The sequence below is a fragment of the Pezoporus occidentalis genome, unplaced genomic scaffold, assembly GCF_034315485.1.
Source record: "Pezoporus occidentalis ecotype Australia unplaced genomic scaffold, CSIRO_AGI_Poc_V1 ctg33, whole genome shotgun sequence".
NCBI lineage: Eukaryota > Metazoa > Chordata > Aves > Psittaciformes > Psittacidae > Pezoporus > Pezoporus occidentalis.
This window is the reverse complement of record NW_026915268.1, coordinates 6,178,907-6,206,683: the sequence shown is the minus strand read 5'-3', so window position 1 is coordinate 6,206,683 and position 27,777 is coordinate 6,178,907. Positions and strand designations below refer to the sequence as shown.

Genomic DNA, 27,777 nt, shown 5'->3' with positions numbered 1-27,777 from the left:
TGATGGAGATGCCGTTAACAAGAAATAAAACTGTCAGCAGCATATACCTGTCAGTGTTTTAACAAGTGATATTTTAATTTGTTTGGAACCGAAAGAGGTTTTAGGAAAGAGAAAGAAAAAGTTATGCAACAAGCTAACTCACAGGTGTTAAAACATGCAGGTTTTAAAAAGAGAGCTAGGGGTTCAGTAGGGTATCATGAACACAGGAGTCAAGAGTTCAGTAACACACTGGTTAACATGCCAAACAGCTATAACAAAGTACTGGCGCCTAGCTTTATTTATTGGTAAATCACTTTAGTAACCTGAATTCACAAATAAGCAGTAAATAACAAAAACTACAGATAAACACAGGTTACACATGCAAATATTCCTGTCCACATCTCACATGTGCAGGTAACATTAAGAGCACAATTCTAAAGATTCTTGACAAAACCAGATTTTAAACAAAACTGGGTTTAAAATGCAGGTATGAAAAAATTACATGTGAAGAATATAAAGGTACTTTTTTACAGTCCAGGACTCGAATGCTGCTTTTGGATGTACTAGAGATGTACGACAGCTACGGGATTCAAGTAAAAGCAGGAAGAGCTCAAGGAAATAATACTGGTCAGAGAAGAACAGGCATTTACTTTGCACTAAATATACACGGAGTAGCTGAATAAGAAAATCTATCAGGAGCTTAGGGGCAAAAGAAGCACAAAGTTCTAAAGCTGACTAATCGCTAATTCTCCTATTAGCTATGTAACAGCAATGACATTAAAAGAAACTGCAATTCAACATTTAAAAATGGAACTTACATTGAAAGACTTTTCAAAAGTGAAATGCAATGACAGCCTTACACTGGAAATTAAATACCTGCTAGGCTCAGACTGAAACATGGAATGTTCTAGAGAAACTAGAAATACAGTGTTACTTTTGATATTTTATTGAGAATGGAATTCAAAGACAATTTCTAAAGCTCCAAAGTAGCAAATTCCACTTAAATGAAGAAGTTTTCTTCCCATAGATGAGCTTCCCACAAAGGTGCAAGATTCTTTTCTTTAATAGCTTGAAGTGTCAAAACGAAAGCTTGTTGCCATTCTCACATGAAGAACAGATTTCTGTCATTAACTTAACTGCATATGCTTTTTGCTGCAACATTTAACACATGAACAGACCTATAATGCCTACTGTATCTCACTAAAACAAAAAAGAATACAGTATTTCCATCTACTACTGGTACTGCTTTTATAAAAGATTAACATTAAAAACAAAGCCACTGTTCTCCTTACATCCTTCCTTCCTTTTAAGCTTCTTTCTTTTGCCTGTGGTCTTCTGCCATTTTATCCAGAATTTTCTGTTAAAAGAAAGCAATCAGATTTTGGATATATTTAAAGAGTTTCTCACAGTCACAACATCAGTAACAGAAACATAAATCCAATTCTAAAGTTGTAATATCTGTGAATATTAACTGCAAAGGTTGTAACTAACAGCCTGGCACTTCTCTGTACGCTAAAGTGGAGCTCCTCTGAAGCACCACGTTGTTACCATGTCACTGAACACACAGCCTGCCACCAGGAAACACCAAGGGGCAGCCTCTGCCAGCCTCTCCTTCCCTACTGGCTGGCAGGCCCAGACAATGACCTCTGATTGTATCATGGAATCATGCCAGTGACTGTGCCACTTACCTGGTCAGAATTTGCCATCTGTAAGATCAAGGACAAAACATCTCCCCTCTCTAAATAAAGGGTTATTTGGAAGTTGGAGGAATTTGTTACTGCTTCAATTACATTTGGTAACAGTATCACTTCATCTCTCCTTTTACTCTTAATGCTCCCACAGTGACCAAGACTCCCAGCTGGAGAAGTGCCATTGCCAAACCAAAACTGTATTTCCACCCCTCCTTCCCTCCCCAGTTCTAGAACCACACCAGTGTTAGGAAATCATTCAAGCACAGCTCGCTAGTCACTCGTGCCATGGACAAAGCAAATCAAATCGGGTGTTAAGCGGTAAAGTTAATAACTTGGGATTATTTCCCCCACTTCCCCGTTTACATCAAGTCTTTAAAGTCCCATAACCAGGTACCTCAATGGAAAATAAAAAGAAAACAAAACACGCTATGGGGTGATGGATGAGGTGGGGTTTCTTACTACAAGACTCTGCATGGGAATTGATTTTCTGATCTGCTCCTTGACAATGTTGTTTGCTTTGTGCCATTTATTTGTGCCATCTGCCTTCCAAGGTCCTGTATTTTTGTAGGGTTCCCTATTATTGCAAGGGAGAAAGCAAATGATTTGAGTGGCACCTGCCAAATGATTTGGCATCTGAGGTGCCACTTTCTTTTCAGACCCCCAGGGTCTGCTTTCAGCTCAGTAATCAACTGGGATTAAGTCACTTTATGTGCACATTGCACTACTATGAGAGTTCTGTTTAGGATTTCCCTTTCTCAGAGGTGGTATTTAAAAGCAGCTCACAGTACACAAAGATAGAGCAGCAGCATTATCACTCGTGCCATGCAATCATGTGATACCTAATCCAATTGGGATTTGTAAAACATGCTCACAAAATCAGAAGTTGCAAATATGGATTTTTTTCTTTTTTAAAGGTACAAAAACTTCAGCTTAAGCTCTGTTGACTGGTTAAAACCACTCTCAAAGGGACAACTGGAAGGGATTTAAGTCATCTGTATTTACTCTGCACCACTACTGCTAAACCTGGCCTTGACTCCAATTGGAATGCCCTCTTTAATCCAGGTTTACAAACAAAAATGTTGGAGCCCATCTTTAAAACGTGGATCCTGTGTATTCTAGTCACGAGATGAAGATTTGAAGAGGTCTAGCTTGAGTTAGAAGTTACAGAATAGCCAATTTCCACTCCCTGAACAGCTTTTTTTCTTCCTCAGTGCAGTCTCATTCAGCTCTATTCCCCAGGAAAGAATCACGCCATTTAAAATGAACAAGTTTTTGCCTTACCTTCAACTTTTGATAATGAGGAAGGCTGCTGCAATGGGTCTTTTTTGCAACATCTTCATTTGTGTAGAACAGGGAACACAATTTGCAATAAAACCCTGTTTTGGGTACCACATAATTCACACCTAGAGAAGTAAACACCACAAAATAAACTAAGAGATCTACTCTACATCATTTCTTTTCATGTCATATGTTATTTCAGCTGAATCTTAAAACCATAATTCACTTTACATTAATAGCTGCTTTATCTTTCAAAGTCTTTGGTTTAGTTTAGTCAAGCCAGGGCCTACTAACAACTAAGTATGTGCAGGCTCTTCTTGAATTTTAAAGCTTTCAGCTTAAGTGTCCATTTTATTGGTTCTTTCAAAAGAACTAACAACGTTCTGTGATCAGTTTTGAGTTCTAAGTATTTAGTATGAATCTGAACTATCACCACTATTGTGACTGGTGCCTCTAATTGAATCTGTGTCACTAAAATATACCTCTCCAATTTAATTTCTACCTAAAGGAAAGTGTTATGAATAACTGTATGGAAATAAGGGAAAAAAAAAGAAAGGAAATACTAGGGTTAGAGGAGGAGTGAAGAAGGGGAGAAGAGTGGGAAGCCCTAAAATGAAAGGCTCAGAGGCAATGCGTTGCCAGAAATAAAAGGCAGATGAAATGAGAAATGCTACTGCAATGCACAGAGACATATCTGAGAAGAAACGGAAACAGCCTTACCAACAGGGACGTTTGGCTGGTATGGCCCAATCCTGAATTCGTCTGGAACAAGAGCTTTCTCTTGGACACTCTTTGTTTCCTGTTCATCCTGGGTGTCTGTGTTTTCATGGGCATTTTTCTCGCTATCCTGTGCTGTTGTGGTGTCTGAAGCTTCAACGCTTTCAGTCTTCAAGTTATCTTCAGGTTTGGTTCCATTTTCTAGGGTTTCATTTTCCTGCTCTGCCTCCTCAATCTTGTCTACCTTGATTTCTGCCAAACTTTCATCGTTTTTGGCAGCAGCTTTCACCACCAAGCCTGACTTGCGGAGTTTCTGATGATCTGAGTCTTCTTCATCACCAACCTCATCCAGAGTGACAAAGCCTTCCATGCTCCGTGGAAAGCCTCCCACATAGCGCTGTCAAGAAAATGGTTTTCCTTACATCAGCTTATTCTTAACATGTTTCCCCTCAAACAGTTTTCAGTTTCAGAAGAGAAAGATCTTCTCCAAACTTCCTGGAAAACCACCCAAAGTTCTTCCTTCAAGACCTACCTCACTCATTGAAAATGTTACTCGAGCAGAAGCATCACAGTGTTCCCACTAACCCAGAATCAAGAGTTCTGTTTTAGGTTACAATATATTTATGGCGTTTTCTGCATCACGAGGGCTCGCTGTTTTATCATACCAACATCTGACCTTCAACATGGCAATTTCAGCATTACTCTTGTTACTCTGATCTTACTTTTCAAAAGTCCTTTCAACAAGAGTATTTTAAGTGGAAGTCATTTGGGAATGCACAAGTTTTGTTTCCAATCTGAAACTATTCCACAAGATTCTCAAACTCATAAAAGGTAAAACTTTAGCAGAACAATTTGGTGCCCATTAATAACAGGGAAGTACATTTAAAAAAAACAGAGCTCTTTTTCAACCAGTAGAAAACTTGGAGCTTCTGCATTAAAGAACAAAAAACCAACCCACAAGAACCAACCACCCAAACTGTGGTGGTCTCTTAAAATCCAGCTTCATTGTAAGACAGTGATTCTGTCTGAATCCTGATTTTTGGGATGCATTCCTGCCAGAAACATCAGTATTCCACAGGCTTAACTAACAGCAGTCCTGAGGAGCACTGAAACAGCACTGAGCTTTGCATCTGTGCTCTAAGAACACAGGTCTTCAAGGAAGCAAGTTTGGCTTTTGAGGGAGTTTATCATAACAGGCAGCCCACAGTAAGAAATAATCACTGCTGGTAGGATTCTGTGTAACTAGCATCCTGCTCAAATGATCCTCCAGGGTTAAACCCATGCACCCTTCATTCAGTAAGAATAAGGAACATGCATAACTTGTTTGCAAAACAACATTCCAAGTCAATAATGATACTAAAAATTTGCATGCTTCTGCACAGAACCGAGTATGAATCAAAAGAGCAGCTGGTAGGGCATAAAGACCCACGAGAGTGCGGGGTTGGCTGGGAGAAAAAGGGAATTCACAGCAAGCAGATAACTGAATACACCTTGAAATTATTCCCCACCATCACCTTCCACTGGAAATGGGCCTCGGCTAACTGCAAATGGACTTGCCTCCCTTTCCAGATGCGCATAAAATGTAGATGCACATACAACTTTGTATGCACAAATGTTAACCTCAAGTCCCAACAACTTTTTGAATGTCATCCTTCTGCTCTGTGCTCCAAAAGTAACTGCAGCAGGTCTCAAGAGGTACTCAAGAGATACTCAATACTCCTGGCTGCTCAGCGTTACTCAAAAAAGGGGAGAATAAAAATGGGTAGAAGCCCCCAGGTTAACAGCTTAATACAGAAACAGGAATTTATAACCAATTCCACTTCCAAGTTGCATCCAATGGGATGTTCCTTTTTCTTCACAAGAGCTTTAGCACCCATGTCTCCTCAGACAGTTTGCACACAAGTGTTTTAAAGACCCACAGAAGGAGACCTCAAATTGAACGTACTGTAGTGTGCTACTCAAGCTAGACAGGGCTTTCCACACTTGGGTACCTTGCTATACAATTACCTTCTTAAGCTTCTTCTTTGCTGCTGGATTGGTTGCAACATTCCCCTCTGTTTTTATGGTCACATCATCAGGTGTCTCCTTCTTCTCTTCAGTAGTCACATCAGCTAAATTAGCAACATCTGCATCATCTCCTGCTGAGCTTCCACTTTCCAGCAGTGCTGCTGCTTCCTCCTCATCCACTAGCAGCTCATCTTCAGACTCCAGGAGTAAACTGGGCTCATCTTGGTCTGTCTGTGCAGCGCTTTTAGTGCCTGACGGCTCAGCAGCATCATCTTGTTTCTCCTCTTTCACTTTATCTTCTACATTGCCACTTTCAGGTTTCTGAGTAGCATCTGGTTTAGACTTCTTATCACTTGGAGAATCTTTGCTGTCTGGAGAATACGTTCTCTTTCTGTAAAGAACAAAGAACACTTCCTTGTAAACCTTAAAAGAGCCCAGAAATTACACTACAAAAAAAGTCAGGGTCTGTTTCTCTAGACATGCCTGAAATATTGTGTCTTAGTTCAGTAAACAAGAGGTTGAGGGAAACCTTGAAGGATCCCATTCTTCAAATATGCAAAACGCTGCTGCAAGGAGGATCTGTCCTTACAAGACAGGACAACTGCTCATGGGTTTAAATTGCAGGAAGGCAAAACTAACTGAGGGCTGGAAAACATTTCCTGAGGAGCCTGAAAAGGCCGTGAGACCTCATCATTAGAGGAAGAGGATAGGCAGCAAAAGAGAAACACTTAATCTCAGGGCACAACAAACAGCAGTCTGACCTCAGAGCTTGCCTGGCTTCTTTTGTCCAATTTCTATGCTCTGGATTAGGTATTTTCATATTTCTTTAAGCAACACTATGCTTCAGCAATGGGACATTACCTGGCTTTATCCTTCTTCAGCAGTTCAACTCCTTTGTTTGGAATCTAAAATGAAACAGTAGAATGCATAAGGTGCAGCAGAGGTGGTGACAGAGGTGTTCCAGCACTAATCCAGACCAGACAGCACACTAGCCAAGCCCTTCCAACTATCTTACTCCACAGGTACTCTCACCATGCCCTCCTACCAACCAATTGAATTGCTGTTATGTTAGATGGGACTTTACCCAACCAAAACCCCCATGTCTTTGTTGACAGCAATTACCAAGTATTCAGTATAAAACAAATGGGATATCCTGAAAAACCACGCACAATTGTGAACTGGTACAGTGTGGTGCAGGCAACAGCACAAATCAGTCAATCTATTCTCTTTCTCCTTAGTAGTGGAAAAGCTTTAGCAGTCTCACATCATTTATTTACGAGTTACTGAACAGGAAATTCCATTTGTATGGCAGTAGCATGGACAGTAATTCAGTGCATTGGCAAGTATTAGAATTTGCCCCAAAGTGTTAATTTTTGGTGCATGACCATGTGGAATCATAAGATTTCTTCACCTCCACAACACAGAAAGCTTATGCTTTTGAGACAGCGTGACAGCTCAGATTTCTCCTGCTTTTCCCCCTAGTGCCCTAATCTGACAGAGGAAGTCTTGTAAGTACAACAATATTAGCCTGGTCTTATGTGAGGAAAAAAAGCAGCTACCGGCCAACCCTTCCCTCCTTATGTGAGCTGCACATGCAAAGGTGCAGTTACAGATTTGAGCTTTCACAAAGCTTATTCTTAAAAATGAGATAAGACAATCTACCTATCTAGGTAGTTGGGGTCAGTGTCCACAGTAGGAAACAAAAAGCTTTCTGGTGCTATAGAGAAAGGTTTTGGTTGGCATCCAACACAGGAAACCCATTCTGCTGTAATACTTGGTAGTTTAAAAAGGAGTCCCTAATGACATTGTCTTTTTTTTTTTGCTGTACACAAGAGCATGTGTACAATGAAATGGACAAATCACCCAGCAGTTGTGAAAGGAAAAGTCAAGGGTTAAGTGTACAACATACGAGTACATAGTTCTGCTGCCCAGCTGGATTTTACTCACTGATTGTTTTCAGAAAAAGGTGAGTGAAATACCAAGCATCACAGAATGTTCTAAACACAGACATTTTCATTCAGATCTATGCCAATTTCTCCAAAATCTGAGGTCTAGTAGCTGGTTGGCTTGGTTTAATCTTAAAGGAAAAGTCTTTTGCTTTGTTCCAGGCCTCCTAACATTCTACTCGCACCAAGTCACTGCACTTAAAGAGCCAGAAAACACTGAAGCAAATCCTTTGATTTTACCTGTGGCACTGAATTTCCAGCAAGCGACAGCCCTCTTCTACTTCACTTTATACCTTCAGCTGCAACTAAAGGACTAAACCTACTACCTACCCTTAACACCAGTTTCTTGTATTTTTCAGACAGATCCACTTTCACACATCTGCCTTGGAACCAAAGCGCTTTGTTGGCACAATGCTCCACCATAGCTAAAGCATCTTCTCTGGTCTCCATCTCAATGAAAGCCTGGAAATATTAAAACACATTTAAAATTACTCTGAAATGCACAACATTCCTGCAGGCAAAGTTATTTAACTTTAAACACAGCATGTCCAAAGTCTGAAATGAAATTACAAGATTCAGACCCAACCTCTCCAAACATTCACAATTTACCAGAGTGCTTGATTTCAAATGAAAGGCTCTGAGGAGACCTTAGAGCAGCTCCAGTGCCTAAAGGGGCTACAGGAAACCTGGAGAAGGGCTCTGGACAAGGGCCTGTAGGGACAGGCCAAGGGGAATGAATGGCTTTAACCTGCCAGAGGGGAGACTGAGATGAGCTCTTAGGCAGAAGCTCTTCCCTGTGAGGGTGCTGAGGCGCTGGCACAGGGTGCCCAGAGAAGCTGTGGCTGCCCCATCCCTGGCAGTGTTCAAGGCCAGGTTGGACACAGGGGCTTGGAGCAAGCTGCTCTAGTGGAAGGTGTCCCTGCCTGTGGCAGGGGTTGGAGCTGGATGAGCTTTAAGGTCCTTTTCAACACAAACCAGCCTTGGATTCTATGAGACAAAAAGCATCTGGGCAATGAAACTCACTATTTGGTGTTTAAGTATCTGGGAATTCCAGGGTAGCCAAGACACTCCCCATTTTGTTATTTTTCAGGAGAAGGCTGGAGCAGGCAGCAACTGCTCGTCTATCAGCCCAGCTCTGGGAGTCGTTCCTCTGAGAAACAATCCTACAACACACTGAGTTTGCTGAAAAAGCTTTTAAAAAGTCATCTGGGCTAGAGTATCACCGGCAGAGAGGAGAAAGTTGTTCCTGCATCCAGCTTACACAGCAAGGGTACTTATAGGACTCATGTACATACACATCCAAAACATTTTGCTAGCCACAGCAGGACTGCTTTAAAGAATCAGAAATCAAGGGCAAATGAAAGACGTGCAAGAGCGGAATCTGTTCACGTTTCATAGGTGATGTTTTTTCAGCCTTAAAAAACCCCAAGACTCCTAAAAATCTGCATAACAACAAAAACTCAGTGGTAAATGTATCACCTTCACAGCTGAGGCCTGTGCTTTTTTTAAAGCAGCTCCCGTTCCAGTAACATTTTGCAGTTAAGCTGATAGCCAAGCACCACCTACACAGACCTCTAATCATTTCCATCTCTCTGCTAGAGCAGAGAGGCTCCATGTGTCCCAGTGAAAGGCGCAGCATTTCTTCACAGTTAAACACCTCCGTTTCCAGCCCCCAGGCCTGTCTGTCTCTAGGGTCCTTACCTGGCTTTTCATTCTCATGAGGATGTAGTTCTTAATTTTCCCATAGGGTTCAGCCAGTTTGAGGACCGCGTTGTCAGAGTAGCCCGAGTGAGGTAAGTTGCTGAGGTGAATCACACGCCCAAGCTCTGGTTTTGGTGGCTCAGTTTTCTGGTCAGGTTTCCCCTCAGGTTTCTAAAAATCAAAGAGGGAATGAAGTTTTTTAAGGACATACTACATAAAATATACATGGGCAACTGTCCCATATGAACATGATACAGCTGAGAAGTCCATAAATTGAGACTAAATTAAACACGAGTGCCTCAGAACACTGTCTGCCCCAGATTAAAATGAGGCACTGCTAAAACAAAAATGGTTTACCTTTATTCTCTTGTATTTCTGGGACAGGTGGACCCTCACTGGTTTACCAAATACCAGTGCAGGTGTTGTTGAGTAGTATTCCACTGCAGCCTGGGCATCTTCAGTTGTTGACATCTCAATAAATGCCTGAAATCATACAAATGACAAAACTAAGTGCTACTCCTTCAAGAATTCGTATTTTTGTTTCAAATACCAAGCTCTCCCTTGCTTTCCTGTAAAAACTGATGCATCAAAAGTGGAAACTGCTTTTTGGTTACAACGTTAACTGACCTGCAGAGCCTGGCATGGATTTCACATAGTTTCCTTAGGTGCACAACTAGAACTATTTGTTTACATTCCACCTAGATTTGGATTCAGAACATTCAATTGCTTCCTGTTTTTTTTCTCTCCCGTGGCAATACTGGCTTTTTCCACACTTCAAAACACAGCACTCTATAACCCAAACTAAGACCAAGCAGGTTTCCAGAGAGTATGAGAACAAGACAGGAATTTGCAAGCACAGGGTGTTTTTGAGAAAGCCATGAGCAACCAACCAGAAGGATTTTGTAACAATATTTAAGGTAAAATACAGCATTTCTGGAAAGAAATATACTGGTCCCTCTCCTTTCACACGTGTGACCATGGTGACATGCAGCTACCTCGTCTGGTAGCCAAGTCCTTCTAAAAACGTAAGCTCAGCCAGCAAACACACCAAGGACACTGAGCAGTGCCAGCAGCAGTACTGAAGGGCCTCACCTTACCTCATTGATTTTGTTTAGAATCAGGTGATTTGTAATTATTCCAAATGGCTCCACAAGCTGAAGCAGCTGGTATCTCAAGTTCTTTCCCCTCTGGAAATCCATGATGTGAACAACTCTGCTTGTTTCCTGTTGAAGACAAAGCATGCATCACAGGATGGAAAGAGAACGTGTATCAGCAAACTCCAAATAGAGTCTGCCAAGGCTCTGCTCTACTTAGGTTGTATTTTTTTAGTAGTAACCAAAATGAGATGCATATAATAAAAGCACTGAAGCTCCAGGGATTCCACAGAGGAGGATGCCTGCAGTGCCAAAGTTTCCTGTGTGTTCATGTCCCACAGCTTCCTCGTAACAGAATGTTTAAATGGGGTCTGTACAGTTTGGAAACTGTAATTCTGTAGAGTACATGGCACAGTGGAACCTCAATCTTATTCTGGAGCTTCAGTATATCCACACAAATAAATCCTAAACCCTTGCTTTTAAAGGCTTTATGAAAGCAAAGTATATAATATAAAACTGTAGTTTTCAAAAACCCCTAAACATCAAGCTTTTAATACTAACCACTCTGCCCTTCTGCATGTGTCTCGGTCCTTGCATATTTCCGTTTCCAGCTCCTAAGAAATGAAAGAATGAGCAAGCTTAGTTCAACCTGTAAGACTGGTGTTAACATGCCTCGTGTTCACAAGTTCTTAAGAGCTAGAATCATAGATTAGATACAGAAGCACAAAATCAAGTTAAGTCACTTGTAATACTAAACCAGAATGACATCAGATTTTAAAATCTAATTGTTTCCTTACAGTCCAAAAAAGATGTTTCAACAATCTTGTAACTTGAGGTCTCCCTTCCTGATCATTCTGTTCAGTTTAACTTCACTGAAAAAGCTTGTCATGGTCTAAGCCCACCCAGTAGCTCAGAACCATGCAGCCGCTTGCTCACTCTCCTCCTTCTTCCTCATTCAAAAGAACATAGCTCCCACAGGGTGAGATAAGAACAGTCCAGTAACTAAGGCATAACACAAAACCACCACTGCTACTACCAATAATAATAACCAAAGCAAAATAACAGAAGGAGAGCATACAATTGCTTACCACCCGCTGACTGATGCTCAGTCCAACCCAAGCAGTGATCTGGGCCTTCTGGGTAACTCCCCCCAGTTTCTATACTGGGCATGACATGCAGTGGTATAAAATGCCCCTTTGGCTAGTTTAGGTCAGGTGTCCTATCTCTGGTCCCTCCTTGGCTTCTCGTGCCCCTCCTCACTGGCAGAGCATGGGACTGAAAAGTCCTTGATCAGGGTAAGCATTACTTAACAACTGAAAACGTTAGTGTTATCAGTGTTGTTCTCAGACTAAAGCTGAAAACACAGCTGCACCAGCTACTAAAAAGGAGAAAAATGACTGCTACTGCTGAACCCAGGACAAAGCTGCATTTACTGATGTGGAGAAATAGCTGAGAATAAGTAAAACCTGCTGGAAAAAAAAACACCTCTTCTGTTTTAGAGTAAGATTTGCCATAGCAAAAGGTCCCAAAGATGTGAGATCTCTTTAACCCAGATACACTTTTTAAGTTGGGGTTCTACGTGTAGAAAGAGACTGCTAGGCTTAGCTCTAACCCAACACCAATTCTAGCAGAATGCCTAAGAAAGGCTCTCCGATAGCTGGGCTCAAAGTCAAGTCTGAGATGGTTTGGGAAGTTAACAGTATTATTTTAATGAAATCTGGTATGAATGCATCTATCATCTAAAACTTCCTTTAAAGTATCTGCAATACTTGTGCTCTCTCAGCATACCTGCATCAGCTGATTAGCTTTGCTCTTTAAAAAACTATTTCAAAGGTAGGAAGTAACAACTTCAGGCAAATCAACTGTTTTGTAGCCTGCCTTCATACCAAGAATCCATCTATCCATTCCCCACTTGCTGCTCAAATCTGTTCGTCAAATTAACTTGAAACTAAGTGGGGGTGAAACACTCAGGACGTTGAATTCTTGTAAGTCCCACAAAACCCAAAACCCACCAACATATAGCTACACCAGAAATCGGAGACAAAAACCTTCCAGACACAAAAAAATGCCAGGCCAACCCATGTGTGGATTAACCAAACACAGATAAGAACACAGCCAAAATGATGTGGCTGGTAGTTAACAGATGGTAAAAAGGAGGAAGTATGGGATCTGTACTAGTCTTTGGCCAGGGAGGGACTCAAGTATTTCAGTTGCACTGCTCATAAAAATGTTTTATCAGTGGTTTAGAACAAGAAGAGCAAAAAAAATATCAAGAACTTATGTCTTGTAGAAGTAGGTGCCAGCTGCTGTTACCTCTTGGCCCAACAGGAGGTCCTCCAAGGTGAAAGGGAGGTGGTGGTGGTCCCAGAATTCCTGGTGCAGGGTTTGTGGATTGCTGCAACATAAAGGGATCACCCCTAGAAAGAGGGGAAAATGCATTTAATTTTAAAGTTAGAAACTGAAGCCTTCATTCTCAACCCCCCCTGATTTTTGCAGAGCATTTAAGGAGAAGTCAGCTGCTTTTACTGGTGCTCTTTGGCTAGTAGAAAACAAAGGGAGGTATCAGTTTGAAGAGGAGGTGTGTTGTTTCATATAAAACATTACAAATGTCTTTAAAACTCATTTCTACTTACATCCCATGTCCTGAGTCACTGTCAGGATTCCATTCCGGGTAACTGAAAAGAAACAAACAACCAAAATTAAGAAAACTCTCCTCTACCTATGTAGTAATTTTCCTACAAGTAGGAATTTCCTACATTAACACAGATTAAGTACACGGTAACTCTGCCCAATACAGGACCACCACAAGAGACTTCTCTGCTGACAGAAGTGCTGTTCTTAAAGAGCAGCTTCCTCCACTGCAGGTAACATGTCTGCCAATTTATAATACAAATTGTATGGTATGTTTCACAACAGAAATTTAGAAGTTGGTGTGACTACTACAAAATTCCATGGTTTTTCAGCTGTTCAGATCGAATGTTCCATGTAGACCAGAAAAGTTATGAACAGAAATCCCTTTTGTCCTGAAGATGCTCTTTTAAGATGTTTTATTCCCCAAGAGGCACATGCCATGTTTTCTAAGCCTGCTTTGTGCAATATAATTGACTATCAGAGCGCTGGAGCAGCTCTGCTATGGAAACAGGCTGAGAGGGCTGGGCTTGTTCAGGCTGGAGAAGAGAAGGCTCCTGAAGGGGAGACCTTAGAGCAGCTCCAGCGCCTAAAGGGGCTACAGGAAACCTGGAGAGGGCCTTTGGACAAGGGCCTGTAGGGACAGGACAGGGGGAATGGCTTTAACCTGCCAGAGGGGAGACTGAGATGAGCTCTTAGGCAGAAGCTCTTCCCTGTGAGGGTGCTGAGGCGCTGGCACAGGGTGCCCAAAGAAGCTGTGGCTGCCCCATCCCTGGCAGTGTTCAAGGCCAGGTTGGACACAGGGGCTTGGAGCAAGCTGCTCTAGTGGAAGGTGTCCCTGCCCGTGGCAGGAGGTTGGAGCTTCAAGGTCCCTTCGAACCCAAGCCATTCCAGGACTCTATGATTACAAGCTCCTAAATGCCCTCATGCCACAAGGGTATTTACTGTACTCAGAATTCATACATTTCAAGCAGCAGTTGACAGCGCCGGCTGTGAGTTGCTCCATTGATATGATGGTTCCACTCCTGCAGCAAAGTAAACAAGAGTTAACAGCCCCATTTGGGAAGCCAGTTTTAACAAAACAACGTTCTACAGCGCAGTCCCTTCTGTTCTAAGCTGAAGTATCAAAAATTCACAGATAAAATTTTCTGTAGTGCTTTCAAGAGACACTGAAACTGGACCCACCTCTTAACTCCTAACCTGGGTGAAAAGGTGTCTGATGAACAATGTCTTGAGATCTATGGGCCTATCCTGCCTCCAAGGTGCAAAGCTTACCAGGGGAACTGCTACAGCAGACATGCACATCACTGTGACTGCAACTTTTATAACTGGATACTGAGGTCGTTTTTGTCCTCAGTAACTTTAGAATTTCCTCCACTCTGCTTCATTCCTCAGGCTTTGAAAGGTTAATGTGAACAAAGCACTCGGGTTTTCAGAACCATAAAGCAGCCAAGAAACTGCAAGGAATTCAGAAAGGAAAGACTGAATGAAATCAAAGTGCATAGCTGGGGACAAACCACAAGTGTACAGGAGAAATATAAAAATATAGAACCATTTGAGGGGAATAATCAGGGAAAAAATGAGATCTAAACCAAGATGGCACAAAAGGAGGAGTAACACCATTATAATTAAACCAAATCACCAGGTGAAACTCCTCCTGGTTCTGGCTTTAGCACTAGAATGGAATGAGGGCCTTCTGCTTTCTCTTTGCAGAGTTTTGTCATTACAAATGGAGTTCTTTATTCAAGAGAAGGGCAGACAAGGAGACTCCTGCTTTAGCCAAGTACAACGTGCCACATCTCCACTTGCTTACATTCTTGCAAGTAACAGTACTAGTTTGTGTTATATTGGCATCTGTAAAACTGTGAATATGGATCCTGCACCAGCAACTGTTTTCTGTCTCTTTTTCCATGTGTATTTCTGCACAGCACCCACAGAGGACGTTTCTCCTAATCCCTCATCTTTCCTGTTGTTTGGTTTCCACCACTCTACAGCCATTCCTCTGGGTACAGTGAGGGACTCCCGAGGCCTCCTAAGGGTTTCCATATGCTACATGTCTACCTTGTACTTTCCAAAGGAGAAAAACCTGGATTTAACATCTCCCATCGTGTTGTTAAGCTACTTTACAATATTACTCCATAACACACAGACTATAACATGGAGCAAGATGAAACCTTCATTCATTTTATCCAGATATTTGAGAGCACCACTTTCTTGTTAACTGCACAATAGGTAGGAACTGCAGCTATAAATTAATAAATACAATGGCAATTAGGATAAAAATCCCCCAAGCCTACCTAGGACGCATTTAAGCCCTAAAAGAAAGTTTCTTCCGTTTAAGTTGCTAACTAGTTTTAGCACTATCCTCCAGAAAAGAGTTCTTTCAACACTAAAAACCCCTTTAAATTTGGGTGCACAACCTGTAAAGCCTCAGTGGCCAATTCTGGTAGACATAACATGCTTTGAACTTATCTTAAATAAATTATCATTATAAGCTGAAGCAGAGGTTACCTGCAAACTAAAGGCAAAGTTTGGGAGATGGAATTCTCACTCCATTTCAAATGCCTTTAGCAGATCTGACACGTAACTTAGGATCCCCCCTGCAGAACAATGGCTCATCTACATTATTAACTTCTTATTAAATTCTAAATGTGGAATTTTCTCCCTGTCTCTACCCAGTCTAAAGTGTCACCCCTCCAAGGTTTCAGGGCACTAGATACTGACAAGATGCTGAACAAAGTTAAGGTACGTAAAATCTGAACTGAGGATCATAGAACTCAGGCTACCTTTTGCCTCAACGGATACAAGCAAGAGGACAAACTGTTCTTCAGAAATTAGGCCAAACTTAAGCACCTAATTTTAGGCCTCTATTAGGGACAGGGGCATGCTTTCCCTTTGGGATGAACCACCATTCCGAGTGTTTAACCTCCAAATTCATCTGCTTGTGTTGCAGCAGCCTTTTTCCTTGGCAGAGAAAATCCCTCCACAGCTAACACCTCGCTCCTTCAGAAAGGGATCAGACTGACAAAGTGCCTAGAGAAACTGGGGCACAATTTATCTCACAATTAGACAGAAAACAAACTGGGCCTTAAAATATACACACATCAACTGAAAGCAGCAGTTAAGAACATGGCTAAATAAGAAAAAAGCAGAGGATTAGGCTGCCAGTGAAGGGTGTTTATCCCCTTGCTCAGGCTTAAAACACACCTTGCGCTATCATACCCTTCCAAAAAATCCATATTTTTATTTGGAGGTGGGGAAAATGAGATTTTGGTACTGCAGTAATTGTACATTGTCCCAGCTAAGAAAAGCATTCCCTTTCTGCTTTCCATACATTTTGGTTCAGATCAGATTACAACTGCAACCGGATTCAATTTTGTGGGAGACACAAAATAAGATGTTCTGTAACTGTCACGTATGCAAAGCAGAGGAAAAAAGGAGAGAAAGAGAGAAATTCTCAGGGTGACATGATTTCTGCTATTAGAAACAAAGCCCAAATGTGGGTCATAAGACACAGATGATCCAATCTCAAATATTTATGGTGTACTAGCAGTTTAAGTCAAAGCATATTCCTAAAAACTGGATGGGTTTACATGTGACAGAAGAAGTTACAGCCACTTTAGTTATGCTGTCAAAAGAATTTGGTATTTCTCATACCTGGAAAGATATTTCACACTGGATTTCCTTTCAGCAGATCTGCATACCAAAGCAAACTAAGAAGCACGAGGCTTTAAAATAAAGTGCTAAAAAGAACCCTACTTACAGGATTACTGGTTGCCATCTTCAAGGGCCTCAGAAGTTTATGTTTTCAATCTAACCAAATGAAGTCCTTTTACAGACCTGAGCATGGCATCTAAACCGTTAACACTTAAAGCCTTCTATGAAAATAAAGGTCAAATACAGGAGACAAGAAACCCGGATTACTGTGATTATTTTACATCGAAAGCAATTAAAGCAACACAAGTTCATAAACTGTCAGATCAGCTGGAGTCATACAGCGTGTGGCTCTAAGGCTGGTTTGATCATTTACTTGCAGGGACAGAGTAACTCTCGTGTGTCAGAGAGATCAGATGTACAGAAGCAGCGCTTTTTGAGAGGTAACTGTAAAGAAATGGTTAGTAACAGCAATTCCACATTGTATCCATTTTACAGTAACAGCATGTACTATATGTGCATTTGAAGGTTAATCAGCTGCTAATCGTAACAAGAGGGACACTGCATTAGCCAATTGAACTGCCTGGTGTATACTGAAAACCAGCAAGATGAGTAAAACTGGAAAAGCTCAAAGTGAGAAGGCTCTGAAAATAACATCTGGATACACAGGGATACATCTGGAGTAACCTGCTACCTCTGCAGAGAGCTGAGCTACTCGTGGTTAAACTAAGAGGGAAGTCTCAGCATAACCGAATATACCCGAAGATCCACTCTACTTGTGAGACAAGTAAAGAACACTACTAGGAACACAGTGCAGGATACTGCAACAGCAGACTGATTGCTGGGAGAGTTTACAGGGAGAGATGCAACATGTGACAATAAAAAGTGAGTCTGAAGTGTCTAAGAAAGTTGTGAAAAAGGAGAATAATGACGACAAATTTCAGCCATAGTATGAGATAAAGTGTTAAAGTGAAATTAAAAAGGCAAGAATGAGCTAATCTAAAACGTGGTTTTTACTTTTGCAATTAAGTTCCAGGGCTCTACATTAACTCTTTCCCTTTGGACAGGGAAAAAGCAGAACTGTGCAAGAATGCATCTTAACTACATACAAATCAGCAATCAAGACAGATGCGGAGGAGAGCTGAAACTAGCTTCCTGAACAGCACAGTAGATACACTGCAACCCCCCCCAAACCAACAAAACAGTAAACACCCCACCCCAAACCTGCATGAATGCCAGATGTTTGGTGGTTAAGAGAACATGTAGATGTAAAATATAAATAAGATATCCCAGTAGATGATAGCTGTTTGACTTGAAGTTAAGCAATCTGGGCAAACAAAACACATTAATGTAAAGCCCTGGTTTACAATGTTTGTTAACAATTACCGTGTAAATAATCAAGTGCCTTTTTCACTGTCAAACCAACTTGCAGATCATTTCAAAAGCAACCAGGCTATAGAAATCATTAAGGAAATAGGTAAAAACAGAACAGATACTACAACGTAAAGGAAAATAGAAGTATCTGGTGCATAACTCACCTTATTAGAATGAACGGGCATATCACATATAGAGCACAGATGGGGATAACCCTTCGGTAAGAATCCATGGAAGTCTTCAATATTGCTATTTGGAGGAGCACCTCTCTTTTTCTCAAAGAGAGATCTCTCGGGACCAGGACCACGACCCATTCTCTCATACTCACTGTCAAATTTATGATAGTTATGCGAAGTCTCACCATAAAAAGATTCATCCCTACACCTTTCTCCATCTCTTAATCTGTCATCTTCATAATCCATTCTGTCATAATAACCAGATTCTTGAGAACGACTTCCATGGTCATAGTCAACCACTGGGTTGAGACTAGGACCACGATCATCAAAGCTATCTCTTCTAAAATGCCTTTTTTCTTCCCAATCATCCCTAGGTACTCTGTATGGCGGTTCCCGTGTGGATGATCTGCCATCTCTACCATAACCTTCTTCAGCTCTCCTCCTTTTAAGTTGTAGAAGGATCTGAGGCAAGTTTTCAGGAGTAATCTTGTCCTCGGGATAGCGACTCAGTTCATCTAAGTCTCTAGCAGACAGACCAAAGCTGGCCAAAATGTTAGTGGCCTGGTCTGCATCTCCACGGTGCTGAGAAGACAAAGGGAGTGGACCTCTACTTCCAATGTTAAATATAGACTGCAAATTATGGGAAGAGGTACTACCAGAAGACAGTGCACTATGAGATCCTTGTTGGTTCAATGAAGAACTCATTCCAAGATTCATTAAGCTAGCAAGGCGTGCAGTACCCTGGTTCATCCTTCCAAGAGATGCTGGCATATTTAAAGACTGGGTAGCAGCAGCAAGAAGGCCTATTCCTGCAGAGAGGTCACGCCCATGACCTTGTGAATCCCTACTCAGAGATGACTGCTGGAATGACTTGGACATTGTAGAACTACAACTTGTCTACTTTATGGATCAAAAAAAATATTTCTTTTATTATTATTGTTTTGGTTTAAGATGGCTGAAAAGAGAGCTCACACTAGAAAGCTAGGCAAACTTCACTTCAAAAATGGTAACGCCAAGAAAGAGGATCAATAATGACTGCAGATCTTCTTCAAGCTGAGAAACACCAGACAATTCTGTAGAAAAACAAGCAGGTTTAGTCATAAATCCCTTTAAACAGATGCAGTTTTAAACTTATGCATCATGTTGATCTAAAAAAACATTAAAAGATCTCAATCTTACAAGGCTTTTATTACATAACTTAACAGATTCAAGAGGCACCCAGAACCTACATATATTATTTCAGATAAAAACACAGCAGTGCTTCCTATACATACTGCTCCTCTGCCACAAAAAGCTTTCATACCGAAGACAAGTGAATTTCAGAAGTTTGGGATGTCTGAGAGCATCCAAAGTTTACAAGCATGTAAGCCTTGATCTCAGGTTAATGGCTTTGTTTATACCCTACGTTACTATATAGAGAAGACCACAAAAAAAACAAAACCATAAGCCCACAGAATCCAAGATGACTTTGGCATATAACACATTTGAAAATGAAACCTATACCACCACAGAACAGGACGAAAGGAAGTTAAAAGTAATTGAAGCTTGGGCAAAAAGTTTCTGCTGTAAGATCTGGTAAATAAGACCAAACGTAATATTCACTCTTTATGCAGTAAAATCCCAATTACTGATGTGAAGATAGATGTGAACAAGAAAAATAAGGTTTAATTTTTGTGGGAAGTAAACAAGACCTCTTGCTCAAATTGCAGTTATGCTATTAACAGCACTTCAGAAGGGATTCTTTACTCTGTTACAGTGCAGCTCTGCCATCAGTCTGTACTCTCAGGCCTCAAGCTAAACAAGGTTAGGCTTAGTACCGGGATGGGAGTTCCAAGGAAAACCCTGCTCCAGCAGAAAGAGACACCAGGTGAGTCAGGAGATAGCACAATGCTCCCAGCAAGTCCTCAGGACAAGGGTGTGGTGTTCCTGTTTCGTACCAGCATGCCAGTTCTTTGGTTCAGGCCCAGCACTTTTGATACCATGACCACATGTGGTAGTTAAAGATCCTAAGATGTCACTTGTAAGAGTTACATCCGCCCTCTGTCCTACTAAAATACTAACCTAGGATTTCAATATTTGGATCAACTTGAAGTTTTAACTAAACAGTTTATCAATACCCACAGTATATTTTATGGTACAATGGATATATTGCATAAAATATTCAGGTCTTTTTAAGTGCAGAGTAGAAATACCCTGTAATTCTTCCCCCCATTCTCTTTCAGCCTTGGGACAGGTGCACAAAATTGAAAGCAATTCAATACACATGAAAACATGCCACCAGGAACACGTTGTTCTTGGGTCCCCCGTGCAGTAAAGCCCTTTTCAATCTCTGCAGAGCAGTTTTTGTTTCTCCAGCACTGCCCCTCAGACACAGGTAGAACACAGAACTGACTGGAAAAAGAAACAGGCACAAACTGTGTAGCTCCAAATGAAACCAGCTTCTAAGAGAGCAGGCATGTTTGGGGAAGAATGGGAAGGATAAAATGAAAGCAAGGATTTTTTCCTTTAAGAGACCAGCTCTGCAGAAGGCAATTTCTCTTGTACTGGAAACAGAAGAAAAAAGGTCAAGGTTATGAGCAGGTCTCTATCCTGACTGCCTACTCAATCTAGAGTCCTGTTTCAATAACACACCGGGGGGGGGGGGTTGACTTTAAGTTGGATCACACTTGGGTTTTCTTTCTGCATAGCAGCATGTTACAAAATTACTTATTTATGTAGAAAACCAATGAATTCTATGAGAGATACATAACTAAGATACTGCTTCACATAGTTTGCTACATACTCTGTTACCAGCATAGCTAAACTTGTATTTCAGCTATGCTTTTAAGATCCACATACCATGTAGTCACTTAAAGTAAGCCTGAGTATGTAACAGTAGGTTAAGAGACTGAGAAACACAGGGATGGAAGTAAGTTTAAAAGTATCTGAGGCAGAGGACAGAACGCTTCAGAGAAAAACAGTAAAACAAGAATACAGGGAGAGCAGAGAAGGCAATTCTAAGTGAGATAGCCAGGACAAGCTGACCACACTGAAGGATCCCTGAATAGGAAGCCTTTAAGAATTATGTTGCAAAAGTAAAGACTTGAGTTCAAACATGAGAGAAATACTAATATTCACCCGGGCACCTGTTTTATCTTACACACATTCAGTAATCTTCAAAGTACTGAACGGGTAATTCTACAGGTTAATCCTTACTCCTTCCATTCTTACATATAAATTCCCTTGAAGCTCAGTCACACACTTACAGAATGGCTTAAAACTGAACTTACGAGGTTCTTCATAACATCAGGTATTCCAGAAGGCTTTGTGAACCTGACCCTCACAGTGATTCACAGCAGAGAGTCAGGAAAGGCACGGTGCATCCTGTCATTAATGCAAGGTCTTGCACCATTCAAGTTCTCACTAGATCAGGAAAGTTCTCCATTGCCCTTTCTCTTTGAACAGATGCTCACTAATCCTCCTGTCAGTTTTCAATTGGCAGTTCACTGTCTGCTGTGCTGCAGAGATTAGCAGAGAACAAAACCTAGTCTGGCATGGACCTGGGTTGCAGAGAACCTGATGACATGCCATGAGGTGACCCCGTGTACAGAGGGAGGTTTTACATAACCAGGCTTGGCTGCTGCAAACACCCACAAGGCAGAGAAGCAAAGGGAAAAACAAAACCAGGAAGAGGTGGAGGGGGGACACAGACAAGACAAAGAAACAGTGACAATCTTATGAAAAAGCATGAAGGGACAGTAAGACAGTATGATGAAGACAATGTAATATTGGCCAGTGAACTGCCCTGCAACTCATTAGATATTAGAGTGGAGTCCTTACAAAAACCGAGTCCTCACAAAATCACTATTTACCACATCACTGTTATCTTGCAATAGCTGTTGTACTCTACTCCTACCCCCCCAACTCTTTAAGATTAGATGAAGACAACAATGCAAAGTGGGGAAAAGCTCTAAAAATCACACCAAAGAATGTTTAACTTCCACATGGCCAGGTTTAACACATGATTCCAAGATAACATTTCTTGCCTTGCTCACATTCTGAAAGCTTTCATGTCAGCACCTGGTAGAGACAGGCTCCCACGGACCCATGCCAGCTTTAAGCGAGTGTGCCATCCACTGAGTCACAGCATCAAGATGAGTCTGACTGAACAAAGCTGTCTAAAGATCCAGACATGATTTAGCAGAGTACAAAGTGTTATGCTAATTGTTCTTCATGTCATTTCAGCTACCCTGGGAACAGACAGGCTTTCAGATATACATTTTTAAGAGCTGTGGACAGAAATTTGGCCATATTAAGATTTGAAAACATATAATATGAAGCAATCTTGAAACAAGTTGAAAGTCAAAATGTTGTTATTAGATTTCCAAACAAATGCAGACAATGAAAAAACACCCACATTTTGTATCTACAACTTGCAAAAGAGTTTTCTGTAAAGCAGACAACAAAACCAAGAAATCTGAATCCTGCAGAATACACTGGGATCAAACAAAGGCCAAAATGAGGCCGATTTTCAAACCCTACAGAAGGTTTTTCTTTTTGTATAAAACTCATTATAAACTTCAATAAAACTGATAGAACTGCCTCAATATAAATACTAGTTTTGTTCCTGAAAACAGTTCAATTCAGCAGATTCTTGGGAAATATTGATCATGCTGCACGTGACAACTTGCGATTATCATATTTTGTGGAACACCAGGAGGCTGAAAATTGTTCTCTCACTCCCTAATCCTTCTACCAACCAGGGCTCTTTAACCTGTGCATACATATGATGGCTTTAACATGAAGCTTGTTCTTAGAACAACTCATGTTTTCCCCCATTCCTCTTCCATTTGTTATAGGAAAGTCACCAAAATGAAAAATCCCTGTTTTCACTTTCTACTCAGTTTCACTTTCACCTCAAAACCAAAATTTCTCAGAACACACACTGAATTTCACCAAATCAAACTCAGTTCTGTTAAAAGCATAAATTAACCTGCAAGCTGAAAAAACACCCCCCCCCCCCCCCCCAGTCTGTAACAACACAAGGCTTTTGACGACTGCACACCCTTGGGAAAAAAGTCTCACATCCTCAGTTCTTGCTCTTCGGATAAAAATCTATGGATTCTTCTTCTCCATCCCTGTTGCAGGAACCTATTCTGCTATGAAGAATTCATGTGGTTCTTAGCAAAACCATCTCCAAGGTTATCGGCAGAAGAGATCCAGAAGCTCAAGTGAGAGATTTAGACGGACAGCTCCCCATGTTGTGCTGAGAACGGCTGGTGTGAAATACAAAACTCAAAGGAAATGAGGAGCAGATGTTTTCCAGCTGCTGACTGACAAAGCATAAGGGATTTGAAGTCTAGAGGATTACTTTAACTTGGACAATGCAGAAAAAGCCACTGTCTTTCCAGAGGCAAAGGAGGAATTGTGCTGCAGCCTTACACAGAGAAAATGCAGATGACCGTTACAGGTAGAAGGGTTCAGAGTGGTAATTTAACGTTGCTGTTTCACAAGCAAGAAAACAACCCATTGTGTTCAACTGATCTTCAAAGGTCATGCCCTCAAAATTCAAGCAGCACTGGCACACTGGATGGAAGTGCTCTTCTGGTGTGCAGATTAGCCAACAGTCTGTTCCAGGCAGAACAACTGGAAGAGTTTCAGCTCTTATGATTATGTTCAGCTTCATCTCAGTGACTTGCTTGACCAGAGGAGCACACAAAAACCTGAGATACGAGGTTACTGTAACAGAGGATTGCTTCAGGCCAGAAGTATTACATATAAAAGAAGACTTATTTATAAAAGGGGAATTAAAATGACTAGTTTAGCAATTAAAAATCTTAGAAGAATTTACAGTTTTTAACATCTGAATGCAGAAAAGAGCACTGTAAAAGATGCTGCATTCCTATTTCTGCTCATTAGAGAATCTAATAAATTCCAGAATCCCTCTTTTTGTAAGAGCACATGGAAAAAGCACACTTATTCCTTTACAGAAACAACAGAAGTTAAAAGAGTCTAAGGAACAGTACAGAAAGAATAAGATAGGCACAAAAATTCACATATTTAGAAAACAGAAACATCCAGGAACATAGAGAGTAACTGCTGCCATGTGCACTGATTACCTCTGTTGCTTCTAGACACTCTTTCCTACTTGCAAGGCTACCCTTGGCAACTACCTTTGAGCTCCAACTCTACAATAAGGTGGATGCACACAGGTTCCAGCACTTACAAAAAGCTCCGTGAGGCCATCAAGGCTTGGTTCAAGAGTAGGCTCTGCCAAAACCAGTCACAGTGGAATAACGTAGGATCTTAGGCTGGAAGATCTGGTTCATATAAAGTGAGGACATGATTGCTGTTCATTCACATCAGGCTGCAGATGAACAACAGCCTCACAGGCACCAAAACTTGGACATCAACCACAGAACACACCATAATTATATCCTAAAAATAGTAGGTGTAGCAATCCAAAGAGAGAGAAAGTCAGAGAGTTGATCACTGTAACAGAGAACCAGTTCTACCTTGGTTTGTTTTTTTCAAGCAAAACAGAACACTTTTGTATTCTGGTGATTAAAAAGCTTCTGACTAGTACAGGGAACGTAAGTCTGATGCCTTGAGGCATTTCCAGAGTTGGGATAAAAATCACATTCTTTCCCAGCTGCGATCTTGCATGTGATTGTTGAGATGTATTCTAGTTGCAGAGGAGAATCAAGGGACTGTTTCGGTGCTCAAAATAAAACTCTTATTCAAGTTCTGACTCCACAATATGGTACTTCAACACTTGCAAACTAAATTAGTTCAGAAATATTGTGAGGAATTTGCTTTTGTTTTCAAGACTTGTTGGCTCAGAGCACACAGGAGGAATGCAAACAGCAGAGAGGCTATGAAAATGCAATCATAAAGTAACAAAGGAACTGAATGGAAATAATTTCTTCACAGTTTTCCTTCCAACAGCTTTCCCCCAGATTTGCTGAGCTACCCAGAACACTTCAAGCATTACATTACAAAATACCTTCACATTCACCAGAACTCACTGCAGAGATGGGTGCCAGTCACAGATGAAGGGCAATGGACAATATTTACTTATTTATTTCAAACCAAATTAATGAGCATCTTTATTTAGGTGTAGTCCTGAATGAAGCAGGTGGCAATCACATTTCAGCTGTATGGATCATCATATCCATACAAGATCCATACACCTGAGTTTGGACTCTTACAGACTGACCCTTTTTCTCCTCAACTGGTTTTTATTTTTTACCTTTAGGAACATGGATATTCACATTTTAAGGATAGATTTAGGAATTCCTCTTTGGTTATTCTTCCCATCATTTTAGTGCTGAGATGTATGTAACCCCTAGATATGGGCAAAACACTGGAAATAGCAGACGGCTTCTCTAAAACAAACACACAAAAGGCTCATAGCATCACCACCTCACCAGAATCGTGAGGAAGCAATCACAATTCTTGCATGTGTTGGTCAGATTTATCCCCTTTACCCAGTGCACAACATTAAAGTGCTGAGATTGGGTTACCACTGAGCACACATACGCACAGGCTCAAGTGGCAGCATCCTCACTCAAATCTAATTATTCCACATAATTCAGTAATGAATCATTACGTGGGCTTGCTGATAAAATTCAAGACAGAAGATCATTAATTTCTCAGTAATACAAGTGCTAATATAGATCACACTACATTTTGAGCAAAATAATGTATGATTTTAATATACTGCTTTCAATGTATTAACATGTTTCAAAAGTCAGGAAGATTAAGCCACTGGATCAACATTCTGCATAAAGCAGCAGCAGGAAAAAACACTCCCTTCTCCTCTTCTGAGGCACAAAACCCACACAGACTGCTTGAAGAGACTTAATTTTCCACAAGAGTTGCTCCCTACCTACTCTAGAAAGTCAAGACCACCTAACTCCACCAACAGCTCAGAAAGCCTGAAGAATTTAAGGCTGAGTAAAATGAATAAAGACTATTCAATTGTTTAAAACAGTAGCAAACACTTTTTTCCCAAAGGTATGATTCATGGCAAGAAAAAAAGCCTCACATTTAGAAGAGGGATTTTTCAGCTTTCTTTCTATAGCATAAATGCTTCATTTATCAGAACAAAGCAGCTCTTCAGGTTCCCAGAAAGTTCTTTACAACTTTTATGCTTCTTTTCAGCGTAAGTGAACTTCAAATCTCATTATTTTGACTTTGGAAACAAAATATATACATCAAAGACAGAGAACATTATTAATCCACCACAGGAGGGAAAAAGATATAAAAAACCCTTCACCATGATGTGTTACCACAGCCTAAATCGTATGAAAGTGAAACTGAGTAGAAAGAGTCAGAGGGATGCTCCCACTGCCAGTGTTCTTAAGGCTCAATTCATTAATTGTTAACACCAGATAAACATCAAACCCGGCAGGTTTTGAGGCTAACGGCTTTCAAACACGTTAGGAAGATTATGGACATGATGTTCAGCTTCCGAGTGCACGTTTTGGGGGCTGGGGAGGAGAGATGCCGACTCCGAGGCTACCACAAGCGCTCCCAGGCCCTGCGGTGAAGTTCCACTCAGGGGGCGAAACGTGGTTTTAGCTGGGATCACCCCTCAAGACACGTTTTACGTGCGGAAACACTGAGCAGCCGAGAGGAAACCCCCTTCCCCGCGCCCAGCAAGCCCCGCGCGGGGGCAGCGGGCACCGGAGCCGCGGGGCTTTGTTCGGGCCCGCCGGAGGCCGCAGTACCGCCGGGCGGGGGCGCTGCGGGCGGCCGCGGGGCAGCTCCAGGGCCGCCGCACCGGGCGGGCCGGGGCCGGGGCCGGGGCCGGCACCTCCGCATGCGCGCTGCGGCCGCGCACCAGGCCCGTCCCCCCCCCAACCCGCGGCCGTTCCTAACGGACGTTTTCCTCCCTCCCCTTCCCTCCCTCCGTCCCCCGCGGAGCGGCAGCCGCCAGCCCCGGTTGTTACGGTGGCGGCGGGCCGGAGTGGGGGCCGCAGCGCCGCTCCTACCTGCGGGCCAAGGGGCGGCGGGAAGGGACCGCAGCGGCGGCGGCGGCTCCCGTTCGGAAGGGGGGGGCGCGGAGGGGCTGAGGGAGGGACTGAAGGGGGGAGGGGGAGGCGGCTGCAGGCCTCGCCGCGCTCGCGAGAGCACGCCCGCCCGCTCACGTGCCCGGCGGCGGCCGTCCCGCTCCGCGCCGTTCACACTCCGGGCCGCGCCGCGCCGCTCGGCTGCTGCTGACGACCGCCCGCCCGGTCCGCGCCGCTCCGCCCTCCGTGTGTGGATTCTCGCGAGATCCCCGCCGAGCCGCGCAGCGCCAGCCCGCCGCTCGTCCCCAGCTCATTGTCCGCGCGCTCCCGCGGGGGCAGATGGGAAGGCGCTCGGGGGCGGGGCTTAGAGGCCCCCGCCTGGCTCCGGCCCCCTCCCGCCGTAGCGGGGGTGGATGGCGGGTTCGCGGCTGCCCTCAGTCGCTTCGGCTCCCTCAGCGCTTTCTCGCAGCCTGCCTTCAGCGGAGGAGCGCGGGGTGAGGGCCGGGGGATAGTCCTGCGGTCGGTGCCTTCTGAAA

General features: G+C 42.3%; 2 protein-coding genes and 1 long non-coding RNA gene across 6 annotated transcripts in view; 1 reads left to right on the top strand and 2 right to left on the bottom strand.

The window, feature by feature from the left end:
- The window catches only part of SIL1 (SIL1 nucleotide exchange factor), a 198,853-nt gene that overhangs the window by 54,973 nt on the left and 116,103 nt on the right, over positions 1–27,777 (top strand). The gene's annotated exons all lie outside the window — the stretch shown is intronic.
- Positions 1–27,777, bottom strand: part of LOC134169050 (uncharacterized) — a 129,623-nt gene that overhangs the window by 64,968 nt on the left and 36,878 nt on the right. The gene's annotated exons all lie outside the window — the stretch shown is intronic.
- Positions 51–27,447, bottom strand: MATR3 (matrin 3). 4 transcript variants are annotated; one of them, XM_062629261.1, is made up of 15 exons: positions 27,224–27,445; positions 18,234–19,318; positions 14,005–14,066; positions 13,047–13,088; positions 12,727–12,830; positions 10,975–11,027; positions 10,417–10,542; positions 9,677–9,802; positions 9,320–9,490; positions 7,949–8,080; positions 6,534–6,577; positions 5,673–6,063; positions 3,669–4,062; positions 2,952–3,073; positions 51–1,336 (listed from the first exon to the last, which is right to left on the bottom strand). In XM_062629261.1, the coding sequence occupies exons 2-15, from the start codon at positions 19,122–19,124 to the stop codon at positions 1,286–1,288; spliced, it is 2,709 nt and encodes a 902-aa protein (XP_062485245.1). In that variant the 5' UTR covers positions 19,125–19,318; positions 27,224–27,445; the 3' UTR covers positions 51–1,285. The 4 variants fall into 4 exon arrangements, with proteins under 4 accessions (XP_062485245.1, XP_062485246.1, XP_062485248.1 ...); XM_062629262.1 differs by lacking the exon at positions 2,952–3,073 and having other exon boundaries at positions 27,224–27,447; XM_062629264.1 differs by lacking the exon at positions 18,234–19,318 and having other exon boundaries at positions 27,224–27,439.